Source organism: Piliocolobus tephrosceles, chromosome 11 (assembly GCF_002776525.5).
Source record: "Piliocolobus tephrosceles isolate RC106 chromosome 11, ASM277652v3, whole genome shotgun sequence".
NCBI classification, from domain to species: domain Eukaryota; kingdom Metazoa; phylum Chordata; class Mammalia; order Primates; family Cercopithecidae; genus Piliocolobus; species Piliocolobus tephrosceles.
In genome coordinates, this window is record NC_045444.1 from 93,116,176 (window position 1) to 93,134,558 (window position 18,383).

The following is an 18,383-nucleotide window of genomic DNA, read 5'->3' on the forward strand; positions in this document are numbered from 1 at the left end:
TGAATATATTATCCCATTTCTGTGAGGTTTCTGATGTAAAAACTGTTATAATCTTATAAGGGTTTCTTTCTACATGGTAAGTCACTTTTCTCTTGCCACTTTCAAAATTCTCTTTTGTGTTTGATTTTTAACAATTTGATTATAATGTGTCTCAGTGTTGAAGTCTTTCAGTTCATCTAATTCAGGCTCTGTTAGGATTCTTCGATCTGGATATCCATTTTCTTTCCCAAATTTGAGAAGTTTTTGCCCTTGTTTATTTGAAGAAGCTTTTTTGACCCTTTCTTTCTCCTCTGCTTCTACAACTCCCATATTACAAATATTGGTCAGCTTAATAGCATCCTATATGTCCCTTAAACTTTCATCACTCATTCTTCTTTTTTCCCCTCTCATCGGATAATTTCAAATGGTCTGTCTTTGGGTTTGCTGATTTTTCTGCTTGATCTAGTCTGCTGTTGGACATGTCTATTGAAATTTTTAGTTCAGTTATTATATTCTTCAGCTCCAAGACTATTGTTTGGTTCTTTTAAAAATTTCTCTCTTTGTTGAAATTACAATTTCATTTATGCATTATTCTCCTGAGCTCATTGAGCATTTTTATGATGGTCATTTTGAATTCTCTGTCAGGTAATTCAAATATTATTACTATTTCATAAGGGTCCATTTTGGAGCTCTGTCTTCTTTGTTGGACTATGTTTCTCTGTTACTTCTTCTTCTTTACTCTTTATGTTGGTATCTGTGCAATAGAAAAAATAACTATCTCTCTTAGTCTTCAAGACTGGCCTCATACAGAAGAAGACCCTCAGCAATCAGCCTGGTCAGAGATTCTCAGGGGCTCTTCAAACCTTCATATAGTCCCAGCTGCCTTTTGTTTTTAAGCATCTCTCAGGCATCTACAATATGATGGGTCTTGTCAGTAATTTGAGACAGGTTAGACAGAAGCCCAGTCCCTTGACATGCCCCAGAAGAGTTAGAAAGTTGGATGAAGGGTCCAATTGTTTCCACCCCAAAGTGAGAAGCTGGGATATGGGTTTTATTTTCCTGTTTGCTTTGCATTGAGTCTTTTGGAAAAAATATGGTAAGTGTTTTCATGCTAGTCCAAGATACCATCTTTGTTCTCAAACCATGCCCTCCTAATATCATCACTCTACACCTCTGTCTTGACTTCTCATCACTGAAATCTATAGTGGCAAATGAATAGTAAAAAGGGATGGAAAAAGAAGCTAGAAAAATAACTTAGTAGATGTATGCAAGAAATTTTACTATCAAATGGAAAAAAAAGTTTAATAATACAGTAAAACAAGAGGACTGTCTTTTTTTTTTTTTTTTTTTTTTTTGACACAACAGAGGCAAGGAACAGCAGACAGTTTTCCAAATTTATTTTTTACTGCAATTTTTAGGCACATTATTCACTACTAATTTTCAATCCAAGTTTGTGGAACTTCTACACAACTTTCTCTTTTTCATGAAGCTCTCATAGTCTCTCTGTTTTTTTTTTTTTTTTTTTTTTTTTTGAGACGGAGTCTCTGTCGCCCAGGCTGGAGTGCAGTGGCATGATCTCAGCTCACTACAAGCTCCGCCTCCTGGGTTCACGCCATTCTCCTGCTTCAGCCTCCCGAGCAGGCTCCAGCAGCCAGGCTTGACTAATATTTTTGTATTTTTTTAGTAGAGAGGGGTTTCACCTTGTTAGCCAGGATGGTCTCGATCTCCTGACCTCGTGATCCACCTGCCTCGGCCTCCCAAAGTGTTGGGATTACAGGCGTGAGCCACCACGCCTGGCCCAACAATTCTCAAAAAAAAAAAAAAAAAAACCTGGATCAGTAGAGTGATTAGAAACTTCTTGTCATTATCTGATGCATCCATGATAGAGATAGAGGCAAATGAAAATACTTTGATTTTGCTTGTTTCACTTTCCACATCTTCATCCATGTGGTTATCATAGTTCTGGCTCTGATTAAGTTTTGTATACTTCTGGTAAGTATGCATAGATTATGTTTAAATCATAAAGTGTATTTTAATAATCCACATTGCCAATGACTAAGTGAAGTTTGAAAATAGGATCATATTCAATATCAAAATTAATAATGATATAAACATAATTAGAAATAATTGGGTGAGGGGTGATATATAATGCAAAACAGTAGCCATGAAGATTAATATAGTTTCTCATGTTTAAATGCCTCAAGGTAATAAGACTAATATGAAAGAAGTGAAAGTGAAATTTTAAATCTCAACAATTAGTATTTGTTGTATTACTATTGAAGAAAACTTATTTTTTTCTGTACTTGCAAAGTATAGAATACTATAATAAAAAGAGATATGTACCATTCTGCTCATATCATAAGCGCATTTCTATAATAAAGCATACTTCCTGCAGAAACATCTCAATGGTTCTATTGAGATTGTGAGTGAAAGCATTAAGGAAATATTTTGAGACTTCTAAAAATATTTTCTACAAGATTTGATAATGCTAATTGCATATTTATACATTATTGCATCAACTGAATTTAGAAGTATACTTCGCCTTTTTATAATTTTCCTTTTAATGATATAATGACATGTGTACATATATATATATATCTCTTGAAAAGGTCACTTGGAATATGAGTTAATCTTTTAGCTTTCAGTATTAAACTGCACAAGTATTGGGAAACTGCCTTCCAAATATGTGTAGCAGACCTAGCCTACGAACAATCTAAAATGTGCAATACACACCAACATGGCACATGTATACATATGTAACAAACCTGCACATTGTGCACATGTACCCTAGAACTTAAAGTATAATAAAAATAAAATAAAATAAAATAAAATGTGCAATACAGCCACTACATCTGTGAGTGCTGACCCACACAACATCGTAGAAATTATCAGCTTTCTCCAGCTCATTTAGAGAAACAAAAATAAAAAATAAAAACATTAATACGCTAAAGACTAAAAAACTTTTCTATAAAGTGCAAACTTTTGTTGAAATTTTTCTAAAATGGTCAAGTGGATATTGACTTTGCTTTGAATACTCGTCATGACCCCAAAAATGTTTAGATGGAAATGCAGTGGGTGGAATTTTGCATCAGCTTAAGAATCAGGCACAAGGAGTTCCCATCCCTTGCCTTTTGAACATACTTCTGGCATCTTTCTGAACTTGTTTTTGTTAATACAAAGATTATAACTCCAATTCAATTTACTGTAGAGCATTTTAGAATCACCAAATAATTAGTTTATTGACTTGGTTCTACCAAGTTCTATGTAAAGCTGACATTATTATGTACTCAGTTTATAGCCCTCCAACAGCCATGGGCTGAAATGTGCCCTGCTCCTACCCCAAATTTATATATTGAAGCCCTGACTAACCCCCAGTGCCTCAGAATGTGACTATATTTGGAGATAGGGTCTTTAAAGAGATAATTAAGTTAAAATGAGGTTGCTAGGATGGGCCCTAATCCAATATAACTGGCATTCTTATAAAAAGAAAAAATTTGGACATAGACATAGATATACATAGAAGGAAGGCCATATAAAGGCATGGGGGAAGACAGCCATCTGCAAGCTCAGGAGAGAAGTCTCAGAAGAAACCAACACTGCTGACACCCTGATCTTGGACTTCTGGCCTCCAGGACTGTGAGAAAATATATTTTGGTTCTTCATTTAAGCCACGGAATCTGCGTTACTGTGTTATAGCAGCCCCAGCAAACCAATACACCAACTCAGAAATATTTTCAGAAGGCCTCCTCTGATGCATAAACACATGGGTATTTTATCCTCATTTTATCACAAGTCTGTAGATGATCACTCCAACATAAGGCACCTTAGGCTTTCTTAGAAAGAAATTTATATATAGTTGACCATTGAACAATACAGGTTTGAACTGTATGGGTTCAAATCCACTTATATGTGAATTTTCTTCTGCCTCTGCCACTCCTGGGACAGCAAGACCAACTCCTCCTCCTCCCTTTTCTCCTCCTCAGCCTACTCAACATGAAAATAATGAGGATGAAGACCTTTATAAAGATCCACTTCCATTTAAATATATTTATCTTTCTATGATTTTGAAAACATTTTCTTTTTTCTAGCTTTATTATAACCGTATATAATACATATGACATATAATATGTGTGTTAACCATTTATGTTCATTGGTAAGGCTTCCAGTCAACAGTAGGCTATTAATAAAGTTTTGGGGAGTAAAAGTTACATGCAAATTTTCAACTGTGCAATGGGACAGCACCCCTAATCCCTGCATTGTTCAAGAATCAACAGTGTGTGTGTGTGTGTGTGTGTGTACAAATACTTCCTGACTTATGATGGATTGACTTACCATTTTTTTAATTTTATGATGGTACAAAAGTGATATGTGTTTAGTAGGAAATAATACTTCGAAGTCTGAATTTTGATCATTTCCCAGGCTGGCAATACATGGTATCTTGTGAAGTTGGGCAGCAGCAGTGAGCCACAGCTCCCAGTCAGCCACGTAATCACAAGAGTAAATGACCAGTAGTGTACTCCACAGTGTATTATACTTAATGACTTAAATGATATATTCAACACTTTATTATAAAGTAGGCTTTGTGTTTGATGATTTTGTCCAAGTGTAGGCGAATGTACATGTTCTGAGCACATTTAAGGTAGGCTAGATTAAGCTAGAATGTTTGGTAGGTTAGGTATACTGTATGCATTTTCTACCTAACAATATTTTCAACTTATGTTGGGTTTATCAAGATGTAACCCCATTGTAAACTGAGAAGGATCTCTCTCTATATATGTAAAGATTACAAAATACCCTAATGAGAAATAAGACAACAGCATTCCAAAACAGAAGCAATAATTACAGTAAAGAAGGATCTTTTTTAAAGCCTTCAAAATTTAGCAATGAATCATAGCTTATGAAGAAGATAATAGTGATGATACTACTTATAATATAGAAATCGTAATCAATTCTCTTCTAGAAAGAGAGTTACAATATTATCCCTATTTTTAAATGGTGACATAGGCTGCCCAGGTATATATGATTTAGGGATACTGATAATAATAACAATATTTTATAATAAAATAATAAGCATTTACTGAATGCTCACTATATGCCAGGTTCTATACTAAAGTTTTATATGGTTTATCACTTTTAATACTCACAACAGCCCCATGAATTAGGTAATCCTAAAAATCAAGTTCAGAGATGCTACTGATAACCAGTAGATTCAGAGTACTGCTACATACTAGATGAACTGGAGCTGTTGGGCTGTTATAAAATCAAGTTTTTTAAAAGGCAGCTTGAATCCTTGGCCATCACGATGTCTATGGATTGTGTAAACCTTACCTGATGGCATTTCTAGATTGAAGGCATCCATAAGTTTTGACAATAGTTCTTGCAGTTCCTCTTCCTCCAGCTCATCCTTTCTCTCCTTGATGTTACCTGCCTCTTTCTTTTCCATGGCTGCCAGAGCAGGACTGCTCCTTTCAGCAGGAATCATTGTGGAGTTATCCTGCTTCAGTCCCTCCTGACAACTGGGTAGGGTGCTAATGACTTTCCTTGGCATCTTTTGCATTTGGCTTTGTGCCCTGGTGCTGTGCAAAGTGGTCTCTGGTGGTTCTGGATTTCGCAGAGCATGCTCTGCATTTGTGTGACTTCTGTGACTTCTGTCAACCTCATCAGGGTTAGGAAGAGGTTCCCGTCTTGAAGCATCTTCAGTGGCATTCTTGATCTGCAAATAAGCCCCTCCCTTTGGAACCTTTTCAGTTGAAGAATGGCCAAACTTGGTCCCCACACTTTGAAAGGAAGAAGATGAAGGATGGGGTGGCTGCAACTTTACCTGGGGAAACAAAACTTTATTTATGAAGAAATTAACGTTTATCTTACTTTTTCATAAATGTGTTACATTTCAACATTCCAACAGAACATTCTAATGCAAGACTTTTCTTTCTCCTTTGTAAATATATTATCATTACTATTAATTTTAATTTATTCTGCTAATTCTATGTCAACCTAAAACTCTCTACAAGAGTTGGAACAGCTCAGGTTCTAAAATAACAGAGGGAATAATTACAAGAAATTTAGGAAAATCCTGGGTTCTAAAAAGCCCAGGTTCTAAAAAATACCATAAGGAATTTCTGAAAACATAAGCATATGTTGAACTGACAGATAAAAATTATTACAATAAAGCATTTTATAATAGTCTTTCTGGTAGGTGTATTGTGAGGGGCTTCAGAGTAAGCCACAGGGAGAAAATTCAGGGACGTGCTCCACTTGAAGCACAGTTCTCGATGTGTGGCCCACAGACCCTAGGAGATCCCCAAGACCCTTCTAGGGTTTGTGGTGTCAAAATTATGTTCATAAGGATACTTAGATGTTATTTGTTTATTGTATTGACATGTGCACTGATGATGCAAAATCAGTAAGTAAAGCTGTTGGTGCTTTAGTGTGAATCAAGGCAGCGTCACCAAACAGTGCTAATAATCAAGGTATTCTTCACCCTCATACACTAGCAGTGAAAAAAAAAAAAAGCCAGTTCTGCTTAAGAACGCCTTTGATGGAATAGAAAAATTCTTAGTTTTAAAAATACTAACACATGTCTTTTAAATATTATGTGTGACAAAGTGGGAAGTGTGCATAAGACACTTCTGCTGTGTACTGAAATAAAAAAGGATTGCCTCTTGTGTCAAAGAAAGACTGACAGACTATGGTTATTCAGACTTGGGTATTCGTCAAACAGTTTCTCAAAAATGAACAAAGCGAGAATGTCTCCGCAAGGAAAACAATTAACAGTATTTGCTGTCAGTTATAACAGTTAAGGCTGGGCACGGTGGCTCACGTCTGTAATTCCAGCACTTTGGGAGGTGGAGGTGGGAGGATTGTTTGAGGCCAGGAGTTCAAGACCAGTCTGGACAACATAGTGAGACCCCCTCTCTACAAAAATAAATAAATAAAAATTAGCTGGGTGTGCTGGCATGAGCCTGAGATCCTAGCTAGCCACAAGGTTGAGGCGGAAGGATTGCTTGAGCCCCAGGAATTCGAGGCTGCAGTGAGCTATGATCCTGCCACTGCACTCCAGCCTGGATGACAGAGCAAGACCCTGTCTAAAATGTATGTTTACATACATAATAAACAGGCTTTCAAACAAAAATTAGAATTTTGGAAAACTTGCATCCTACCACTCTGAGCTTTATAGCTTTCCAATTCTTGCGCAATTTTTTAGTGAGATTGGTAGTGACATTAATGAATGTGAATTGTTTAGATCCTGTATAATAAAATGGATGAGCATTACGACATTCAGCATAGCTCAGTGAACCAATATTTTCCAAATGATCAGTGTATAATGTTACACAATCACTCATGCTAGGAGACCCACTCAAAGACCGTGTAAGAACACTGGATTTTAATGAAACAGTGTGACATAAATATGGTTTCAGATTAAAGTCTCCTTTAAGAAGCTGTCATAAATCATGTCTTGGTGTAGTATTAAAGAGAAGTATGCCTCGGTATCTGAAAGGCTATTAATATAGTTCTCTCTTTTTCAACTGCAAATCTGGGTGAGGCCTGATTTCTTCAGATACTTCAACTGAAACACATTGCAGCAGATTGATTACTGAAGTGGTTACAAAAATTCAGCTGTCTTTTATTAAGCCAGATATTTAAAGAGATTTGTGGAAAATATAAAGTAGTGCCACTCTTCTAAGGTTTTTAGAAAAACATATTGTTTAAAAATGTTATCTGTATATTTAATGGGTTTATCATTTTTATGTTTTCGTTAGTGAATACATTTTAACTTCTCAGTTTTAATTTGCATTAATTTTATTACTTATTTAATTTATTTAACAACTCAGTTTTGATTTTCAGTAATTTTATTATGTATTTTATTATTAATTTAATTTTCATTAATTCATTTGCATTTTGTTTCTGTGGTTATCTCTATAACAATCGATATCAATACAAACAGATATAACCACAGAACCAAAATCCTCTCCGATTCTCAAATATTTTTAAGAATGTGCAGGGATCCTGAGATCAAAAGGTTAAAAAACCGATGCTATAAAGAATCACTTTGCCCCAAAGTCTATTGTTTATAAATATTACAGATCCTGTTGTCTTTCAATGGCACTACCTTCATGGAGGGATAGGATATAGCCTGGATGAGGAAGTGGGAGGTCAGGATACGGGGAGAAAAGGCTGATCAAAGTAAGGTGGGAAGCTCCTCCCTTGGCTGAAGGACTCAAGGTTAGACTTCAGGCGGTCCAGATGGCCAGTGTCTCTCACATTTTATACCTGTAGGTCCCGTCTTATCTGCTGGAGCTTGCTCCATAGACTATCCTGGTTGGTTTTGAGTTTGTAAATCTTTGTTTCAAATCGGTAACTTCTTTCTTCCTGGGAGGTGTATATAGCTTGCAACTTGTCTTTGTATTGGTTTAACTGTTTTTTAAGGAGCCTGAAAAGAGAATAGATTTGAGTGATTTGGAAGGGCAAGAGGCCAGCACACTAATTAGAGCCCTGGTAAGACGTATTCCAGTGCTTTTTGTGGAAAAAGATGCTGGAAAACCCTGTGTCTCAACTGTGTGTTTTTGTTTGTTTGTTTGTTGTTTGTTTTTTGAGGTGGAGCCTCACTCTGTCACCCAGGCTGGAGAATGCAGAAGCGCGATCTTGGTTCACTGCAACCTCTGCCTCTTGGGTTCAAGTGATTCTCCTGCCTCAGCCTCCTGAGCAGCTGGGATTACAGGCACCTGCCACCATGCCCGGCTACTGGGAAACCCTGTGCCTCAACTGTTATCTCACATTGATCAATATTGTTGACACTGTTTGTTCACCATGTGCAGCTGCCTTTGCGTGTATTATGGATATGATTCCACTAAGCATTCCACTGGCTTTAGAAGTATTTCAGAAAACTCACCAGGCATATTATACATTCCTTTGACAGCTTGCCTCTACTGGCTACTTAAATAGGAATATTGACTTTATACATTATCCTTTTGTCTAGAAAAACTCCATTCAGAATGATCGTACACCTGTCATGGCTAAACACCAACACTTCACCAGGAACACAGGGGAGGAAGAATATTGCAATTCATGGATTATAGGTCTGCTTTGGCTTCTCTTTTTGTCTAGTTGTTCATTGGTTTAAGAACGAACTAAGAAGCTGGGTGCACTCACTCGTGTGTGTGTGTGTGTGTGTGTGTTATCTTAGTGCTTAGGAGGCCAAGTTGGGGTATCCCTTGAGGCCAGGAAATTGAGACCAGCCTGGGCAACATAGCATAGCAAGACCTCATCTATAAACACACACACACACAAATTAGCTGAGTGTGGTGGCACCTGTAGTCACAGCTACTTGGAAGGCTGAGGCAGGAGGATCACTTGAGCCCAGGAGTTAGAGGTTACAGTGAGCTATAACTGCACCACTGCTCTCCAGCCTGGCTGACGGAGCGAGACGCTGTCTCTAAAAAAATATGAACCAAGTCGTCAGGGTAATCAGGGCAATTCTTTAAAACAAAAGGCAGGCTGTGTTGCTCTTCTGCTCAGAATCCACCAGGGGCTCCCTCTTCATTTAGAGTAAACAGAAGTCCTTACAGAGGCGGACAAGCCCCACAAAGATGGCACAGACGCCCCCTTCCCTCTCTGAACTCATCTCTTGCTTTCCAGCTTATTCACTGCCCTGTGGCCATATGGAGCTCCTGGATCCTTTTTGAACACCCCAGGCCTGTTCCCCACTTAGAGTCTGCTCTTCCGCTCCCTCTGCCTGGACGCTCTTTCTTCTCCAGGTCATTGCTCAGTTCCCTCCCCCACCTTCTTCAAGTCTTTGCTCACAAGGCGCCTTTTCAGTGAGGTATTCTCTGACTGCCCTATTTGAATACACAAACGACAACCCCAACCTCTCCTCCAGCATGGCCAAACTCTTCCCTTCTTTATTTGTCTCTGTGGCATTCTGCCATGTCTAATTACTACAAAGCCTGAAGAGTCCAGCCTTCAAACTTCTAGGCAGCCACACACTGTGACATACTACAGGCTTTACTTATTATTTTACTTATATATTACCTACTCTACTCCCTACTTAATTGCTTATTGTCTTTTTATTCTGGCAACTTTGCGTGTGTGTGTGTTGCCATGTCTTCTGCACTAGGCCTAAAATAGTTCCTGTCATATAGTAGTTTACAACTAAAATTGTCTAAATAAAGTAGTTTTATTTGATCACTGCTGTTAGCATATTTGTGGAATTTGTGGAAATTGGCTGTCTGGTATGAAATGCAACATGTCTCAGTGTTAGAACCTGCAAAATTCCTAATTGCATAGAGCTTGGGGAGGTCTTGAAATTTAGTTTGGGCTCCCATGCAAAGCAGGCATCTCTGAAAGATAGCCCTCTAACTTCCAGACAGTCATACTCAGGTGAAACAGGAGTCTGACTCTAAAATCCTTGCTCGTAATTGGAGTTTCAGGTATATCTTTATGTGGGTTTCTCAGAAAGGAGTCAGCCCAGGGGTTTTACACAGCCAGCAACAAAGAAACATTCTCAGACAGCCTGTCTAGACGGTGTTCTCAAGTGTTGTGCTTATTATGACCACTAATGATGTCAGGCTCTCTCTTTTCCTGATGTCCACCACCCATGTCCGCTTCCTCCTCTCTGCCCATCCACCAGGCCTGGACAACTAGAAAACACGCATCCCTATCCTTCCACAATCCAGGTGGAAGGTGGGAGTCTGCCAGAAATCCAGTGCTTTTCTCCTTCTGCATCTTTTTAAAGAAGAGATGCTTACGGGTTGTTTCTAGTAAATACAATTCACATGGTGCCAATATCTTCAGCAACTGGGAGCCCAGGACTTTCCAGGCAATTATCTACTCATAACAAACAGTTCAGGTTATCTAAGACATAATTCCTTTCAAACAATTTGAAATCTGCCTTTCTATACTTTTTACATGTATTTCTGCTTTCTGGTGGGGGCTAAACAGCTTGAATCTCCCATGTATTACTGTTCAAATGGAACACAAATACTCCCTAGGCAAGCTAATCATGCCCAAAGCAGTGAAATGTTACTTACTTTGTCCATTAATGATGTGGTTTGGCTGTGTCCCCACCCAAATTTCATCTTGAATTGTAATCCCCATAATCCCCACGTGTCAAGGGCAGGACCAGGTGGAGGTAATTAAATCATGGGGGCAGTCTCCCCCACGCTGTTCTTATGATAGTGAGTAGGTCTCACGAGATCTGATGGTTTTATAAGCATCTGGCATTTCCCCCGCTTGCACTCATTCTGTTCTGCCACCCTGTGAAGAAGGTGCTTGCTTCCCCTTTGCCTTCCACCATGACTGTAAGTTTCCTGAGGCCTCTCCAGCAATGCGGAACTGTGAGTCAATTAAACCTCTTTGCTTTGTAAATTACCCAGTCTCAGGTATTTCTTCATAGCAGTGTAAGATCGGACTAATAAATTTACCTAGCACAGTGTAGATTAATAACAGATAACTAGTAATTTAATAGTACTCTTTCTGTTAATGTGTCTGAGACTGTTGCTTTTAAAATAATCAGTGACATAATTGGCTATCACTGAACTTGCAGTTAACTATCATATATATCACAGGTCTTTTTCACACTACTTGTGCACATGGGCCTGCAATTGTGGGATTTTCCTTTAATCCCTTAAAATTTGGTCTTTATTAACTGCCTCACTGTTCCAGTCTATTAAATCTCAGGGATCCAAGACTGTAATTCAGTTTATTACCTAGGGGTTTTGGTATCATGTCACACATGCATTTGAGAATTGGGCTCTCTACAGTTTCATCCAAATTATTGATAAAAATGATGGTGTAGACAGGAACAAAGATAGAGCTTCATTTCATATTTCATTCAATAATCAGCCTTACACTTTGGTACACTTTGTAGTGATAAATACTTTGGTAGGATACAAATGGTATAGATAGTAGACATGGATTATATCGAAGGGAATATTTAGTTTAAAATAATTCATTTTAAATTATCATTTTAAGAACTAAGTTAAACAAACTAAATTTTAAAATTTGCCTTTATTTCTACATTTTCAAGTTTAATATAGCCTTTCTATTGCTTTACTACTTTAAAAATGTTTTCTAATTTCTTTTTCTTATTCCATGAAAAAGACTAAAACTACTTTTAAGATTTAAATTATTTTGATACTTTAAAAGTGTTTATTGAACTCCTTTTCATGAGTTATCACAGAATTTAGAAAATGTTTTATATATTCTGTACATTTAGATTAGGAAGCATATCTCATCATACATATATACATAGAATTGCTAGTTTGTTGGACGTCTACTGGATATTAAGTATTGTGCCTGAAAACAAAGTTCTTCCCTCAGGGGAAGCTTCTTACTGGGGGGCCAGGAATTCTATCTTCTAAAGGAATAACAGCAGGAGCTAGGAGTTCAAGAAGTGATTAGTTCCTTAAGACACAATCAGAAGATGATAAACAGTTTCCATTCAGCCTAATAACCCTAGTAGAACGTTAGATGCTGTTGGGTAACAAGAACTAATTTCTTTAGAAGTAGGTAAAACACATACATACACAAGATACCCACAAGAATCAATACTTCACTAAAAGTGCTTAACCAAATCAGGCAATCAAAAGTCAGAACTTAGCCTGGTGATTTTTATTATGCTTAACTGCTCAAAAAGAGTCAAAGCTCCCTTTTACTTTCATATTGGAATCACAGGATTTCTTGGCTTAAAATTTTCTCCCAAACTTAAAAAAAAAAAAAAAAGGTAAAATTTTTGTAGAAAATTTTTCTATAAAAGCAAAGGAAATGCTGTGGATTTCTCTCTGCAGTCAGTATTTGCACATATTCATGTGGCTCCTACCTTCTTTCCCTGTGGAGAGCATTAATGGATTCATGAGTCCTCGGCAGTTCATTCCTAGTGCTGACCATGGTCTAGAGAAGGAAGAAATAAGAAAATAAGTTTTTGGTTTGAATTTAACCCACATTCCTAAAAATCCAGTATAAGAACATGATAATGATGTTTTTCAAAGAAATTCAAGTTAAAAGGAATCGGGGGGCGGAGCAAGAAGGCTGAATAGGAACAGCTCCAGTCTCCAACTGCCCGCGCGAGCGACACAGAAGACCGGTGATTTCTGCATTTTCAACTGAGGTACTGGGGTCATCTCACTGGGGAGTGCCGGACAATCGGTGCTGGTCAGCTGCTGCAGCCCGACCAGCGAGAGCTGAAGCAGGGCGAGGCATTGCCTCACCTGGGAAGCACAAGGGGGAAGGGAATCCCTTTACCTAGCCAGGCGACTGAGACACACAACACCTGGAAAATTGGGTAATTCCCACCCCAATACTGCGCTTTAAGCAAACGGGCACACCAGGAGACTATACCCACACCTGGCCAGGAGGGTCCCACGGCCACAGAGCCTCCCTCATTGCTAGCACAGCAGTCTGCGATCTAACCACAAGGCAGCAGCGAGGCTGGGGGAGGGGCGCCCGCCATTGCTGAGGCTTAAGTAGGTAAACAAAGCTGCTGGGAAGCTCGAACTGGGTGGAGCTCACAGCAGCTCAAGGAAACCTGCCTGTCTCTGTAGACTCCACCTCTGGGGACAGGGCACAGCTAAAAAACAACAGGGGAAGCAGCAGAGGCCTGTGCAGACCCAAACGACTCTGTCTGACAGCTCTGCAGAGAGCAGTGGATCTCCCAACATGGAGGTTGAGATCTGAGAATGGACAGACTGCCTGCTCAAGTGGGTCCCTGACCCCTGAGTAGCCTAACTGGGAGACATCCCCCACTAGGGGCAGTCTGACACCCCACACCTCGCAGGGTGGAGTACACCCCTGAGAGGAAGCTTCCAAAGTAAGAATCAGACAGGTACACTCGCTGTTCAGCAATATTCTATCTTCTGCAACCTCTGCTGCTGATACCCAGGCAAACAGGGTCTGGAGTGGACCTCAAGCAATCTCCAACAGACCTATAGCTGAGGGTCCTGACTATTAGAAGGAAAACTATCAAACAGGAAGAACACCTATACCAAAACCCCATCAGTACGTCACCATCATCAAAGACCAGAAGCAGATAAAACCACAAAGATGGGGAAGAAGCAGGGCAGAAAAGCTGCAAATTCAAAAAATAAGAGCACATCTCCCCCTGCAAAGGAGCGCAGCTCATCGCCAACAACAGATCAAAGCTGGTCAGAGAATGACTTTGACGAGATGAGAGAAGAAGGCTTCAGTCCATCAAACTTCTCAGAGCTAAAGGAGGAATTACATACCCAGTGCAAAGAAACTAAAAATCTTGAAAAAAGAGTGGAAGAATTGATAGCTAGATTAATTAATGCAGAGAAGGTCATAAATGAAATGACAGAGATGAAAACCATGACACGAGAAATACGTGACAAATCCACAAGCTTTAGTAACCAACTCGATCAACTGGAAGAAAGAATATCAGCGATTGAGGATCAAATAAATGAAATGAAGCGAGAAGAGAAACCAAAAGAAAAAAGAAGAAAAAGAAATGAACAAAGCCTGCAAGAAGTATGGGATTATGTAAAAAGACCAAATCTACGTCTGATTGGGGTGCCTGAAAGTGAGGGGGAAAATGGAACCAAGTTGGAAAACACTCTTCAGGATATCATCCAGGAGAACTTCCCCAACCTAGTAGGGCAGGCCAACATTCAAATTCAGGAAATACAGAGAACACCACAAAGATACTCCTCCAGAAGAGCAACTCCAAGACACATAATTGCCAGATTCACCAAAGTTGAAATGAAGGAAAAAATCTTAAGGGCAGCCAGAGAGAAAGGTCAGGTTACCCACAAAGGGAAGCCCATCAGACTAACAGCAGACCTCTCGGCAGAAACTCTACAAGCCAGAAGAGAGTGGGGGCCAATATTCAACGTTCTTAAAGAAAAGAATTTTAAACTCAGAATTTTATATCCAGCCAAACTAAGTTTCATCAGTGAAGGAGAAGTAAAATCCTTTACAGATAAGCAAATGCTTAGAGATTTTGTCACCACCAGGCCTGCCTTACAAGAGACCCTGAAGGAAGCCCTAAACATGGAAAGGAACAACCGGTACCAGCCATTGCAAAAACATGCCAAAATGTAAAGACCATCGAGGCTAGGAAGAAACTGCATCAACTAACGAGCAAAATGACCAGTTAATATCATAATGGCAGGATCAAGTTCACACATAACAATATTAACCTTAAATGTTAATGGACTAAATGCTCCAATTAAAAGACACAGACTGGCAAACTGGATAAAGAGTCAAGACCCATCAGTCTGCTGTCTTCAGGAGACCCATCTCACATGCAGAGACATACATAGGCTCAAAATAAAGGGATGGCGGAAGATCTACCAAGCAAATGGAGAACAAAAAAAAAGCAGGGGTTGCAATCCTAGTCTCTGATAAAATAGACTTTAAACCATCAAAGATCAAAAGAGACAAAGAAGGACATTACATAATGGTAAAGGGATCAATTCAACAGGAAGAGCTAACTATCCTAAATATATATGCACCCAATATAGGAGCACCCAAATTCATAAAGCAAGTCCTTAGAGACTTACAAAGAGACTTAGACTCCCATACAATAATAATGGGAGACTTCAACACTCCACTGTCAACATTAGACAGATCAACGAGACAGAAAGTTAACAAGGATATCCAGGAATTGAACTCATCTCTGCACCAAGCAGACCTAATAGACATCTATAGAACTCTCCACCCCAAATCAACAGAATATACATTCTTCTCAGCACCACATCACACTTATTCCAAAATTGACCCCATAATTGGAAGTAAAGCACTCCTCAGCAAATGTAAAAGAACAGAAATTATAACAAACTGTCTCTCAGACCACAGTACAATCAAACTAGAACTCAGGACTAAGAAACTCAATCAAAACTGCTCAACTACATGGAAACTGAACAACCTGCTCCTGAATGACTACTGGGTACATAACGAAATGAAGGCAGAAATAAAGATGTTCTTTGAAACCAATGAGAACAAAGATACAACATACCAGAATCTCTGGGACACATTTAAAGCAGTGTGTAGAGGGAAATTTATAGCACTAAATGCCCACAAGAGAAAAATGGAAAGATCTAAAATTGACACTCTAACATCACAATTAAAAGAACTGGAGAAGCAAAAGCAAACATATTCAAAAGCTAGCAGAAGGCAAGAAATTACTAAGATCAGAGCAGAACTGAAGGAGATAGAGACACAAAAAACCCTCCCAAAAATCAATGAATCCAGGAGTTGGTTTTTTGAAAAAATCAACAAAATTGACAGACCGCTAGCAAGACTAATAAAGAAGAAAAGAGAGAAGAATCAAATAGACGCAATAAAAAATGATAAAGGGGATATCACCACCGACCCCACAGAAATACAAACTACCATCAGAGAATACTATAAACACCTCTATGCAAATAAACTAGAAAATCTAGAAGAAATGGATAACTTCCTGGACACTTACACTCTTCCAAGACTAAACCAGGAAGAAGTTGAATCCCTGAATAGACCAATAGCAGGCTCTGAAATTGAGGCAATAATTAATAGCCTACCAACCAAAAAAAGTCCAGGACCAGAGGGATTCACAGCTGAATTCTACCAGAGGTACAAGGAGGAGCTGGTACCATTCCTTCTGAAACTATTCCAATCAATAGAAAAAGAGGGAATCCTCCCTAACTCATTTTATGAGGCCAACATCATCCTGATACCAAAGCCTGGCAGAGACACAACAAAAATAGGGAATTTTAGACCAATATCTCTGATGAACATCGATGCAAAAATCCTCAATAAAATACTGGCAAACCAGATTCAGCAGCACATCAAAAAGCTTATCCACCATGATCAAGTGGGCTTCATCCCTGGGATGCAAGGCTGGTTCAGCATTCACAAATCAATAAACGTAATCCAGCATATAAACAGAACCAAAGACAAGAACCACATGATTATCTCAATAGATGCAGAAAAGGCTTTTGACAAAATTCAACAGCCCTTCATGCTAAAACGCTCAATAAATTCGGTATTGATGGAACGTACCTCAAAATAATAAGAGCTATTTATGACAAACCCACAGCCAATATCATACTGAATGGGCAAAAACTGGAAAAATTCCCTTTGAAAACTGGCACAAGACAGGGATGCCCTCTCTCACCACTCCTATTCAACATAGTGTTGGAAGTTCTGGCTAGGGCAATCAGGCAAGAGAAAGAAATAAAGGGTATCCAGTTAGGAAAAGAAGAAGTCAAATTGTCCCTGTTTGCAGATGACGTGATTGTGTATTTAGAAAACCCCATTGTCTCAGCCCAAAATCTCCTCAAGCTGATAAGCAACTTCAGCAAAGTCTCAGGATACAAAATTAATGTGCAAAAATCACAAGCATTCTTCTACACCAGTAACAGACAAACAGAGAGCCAAATCATGAATGAACTTCCATTCACAATTGCTTCAGAGAGAATAAAATACCTAGGAATCCAACTTGCAAGGAACGTAAAGGACCTCTTCAAGGAGAACTACAAACCACTGCTCAGTGAAATAAAAGAGGACACTAACAAATGGAAGAACATACCGTGCTCATGGATAGGAAGAATCAATATCGTGAAAATGGCCATACTGCCCAGGGTTATTTATAGATTCAATGCCATCCCCATCAAGCTACCAATGAGTTTCTTCACAGAATTGGAAAAAACGGCTTTAAAGTTCATATGGAACCATAAAAGAGCCCGCATTGCCAAGACAATCCTAAGTCAAAAGAACAAAGCTGGAGGCATCACGCTACCTGACTTCAAACTATACTACAAGGCTACAGTAACCAAAACAGCATGGTACTGGTACCAAAACAGAGATAATAGACCAATGGAACAGAACAGAGTCCTCAGAAATAATACCACACATCTACAGCCATCTGATCTTTGACAAACCTGAGAGAAACAAGAAATGGGGAAAGGACTCCCTATTTAATAAATGGTGCTGGGAAAATTGGCTAGCCATAAGTAGAAAGCTGAAACTGGATCCTTTCCTTACTCCTTATACGAAAATTAATTCAAGATGGATTAGAGACTTAAATGTTAGACCTAATACCATATAAACCCTAGAAGAAAACCTAGGCAATACCATTCAGGACATAGGCATGGGCAAGGACTTCATGTCTAAAACACCAAAAGCAACGGCAGCAAAAACCAAAATTGACAAATGGGATCTCATTAAACTAAAGAGCTTCTGCACAGCAAAAGAAACTACCATCAGAGTGAACAGGCAACCTACAGAATGGGAGAAAATTTTTGCAATCTACTCATCTGACAAAGGGCTCATTTCCAGAATCTACAAAGAACTCAAACAAATTTACAAGAAAAAACAAACAACTCCATCAAAAAGTGGGCAAAGGATATGAACAGACATTTCTCAAAAGAAGACATTCATACAGCCAACAGACACATGAAAAAATGCTC

General features: G+C 38.8%; 1 protein-coding gene across 1 annotated transcript in view; it reads right to left on the reverse strand.

The window, feature by feature from the left end:
- The window catches only part of DYTN (dystrotelin), a 75,009-nt gene that overhangs the window by 6,358 nt on the left and 50,268 nt on the right, over positions 1-18,383 (reverse strand). Inside the window, exons 10-11 of the mRNA XM_023219512.1 lie at positions 8,251-8,410; positions 5,308-5,800 (exon numbers count right to left, since the gene is read on the reverse strand). Coding sequence (XP_023075280.1) covers positions 5,308-5,800; positions 8,251-8,410 — 653 coding nt within the window. The remainder of the gene's footprint in view (positions 1-5,307; positions 5,801-8,250; positions 8,411-18,383) is intronic.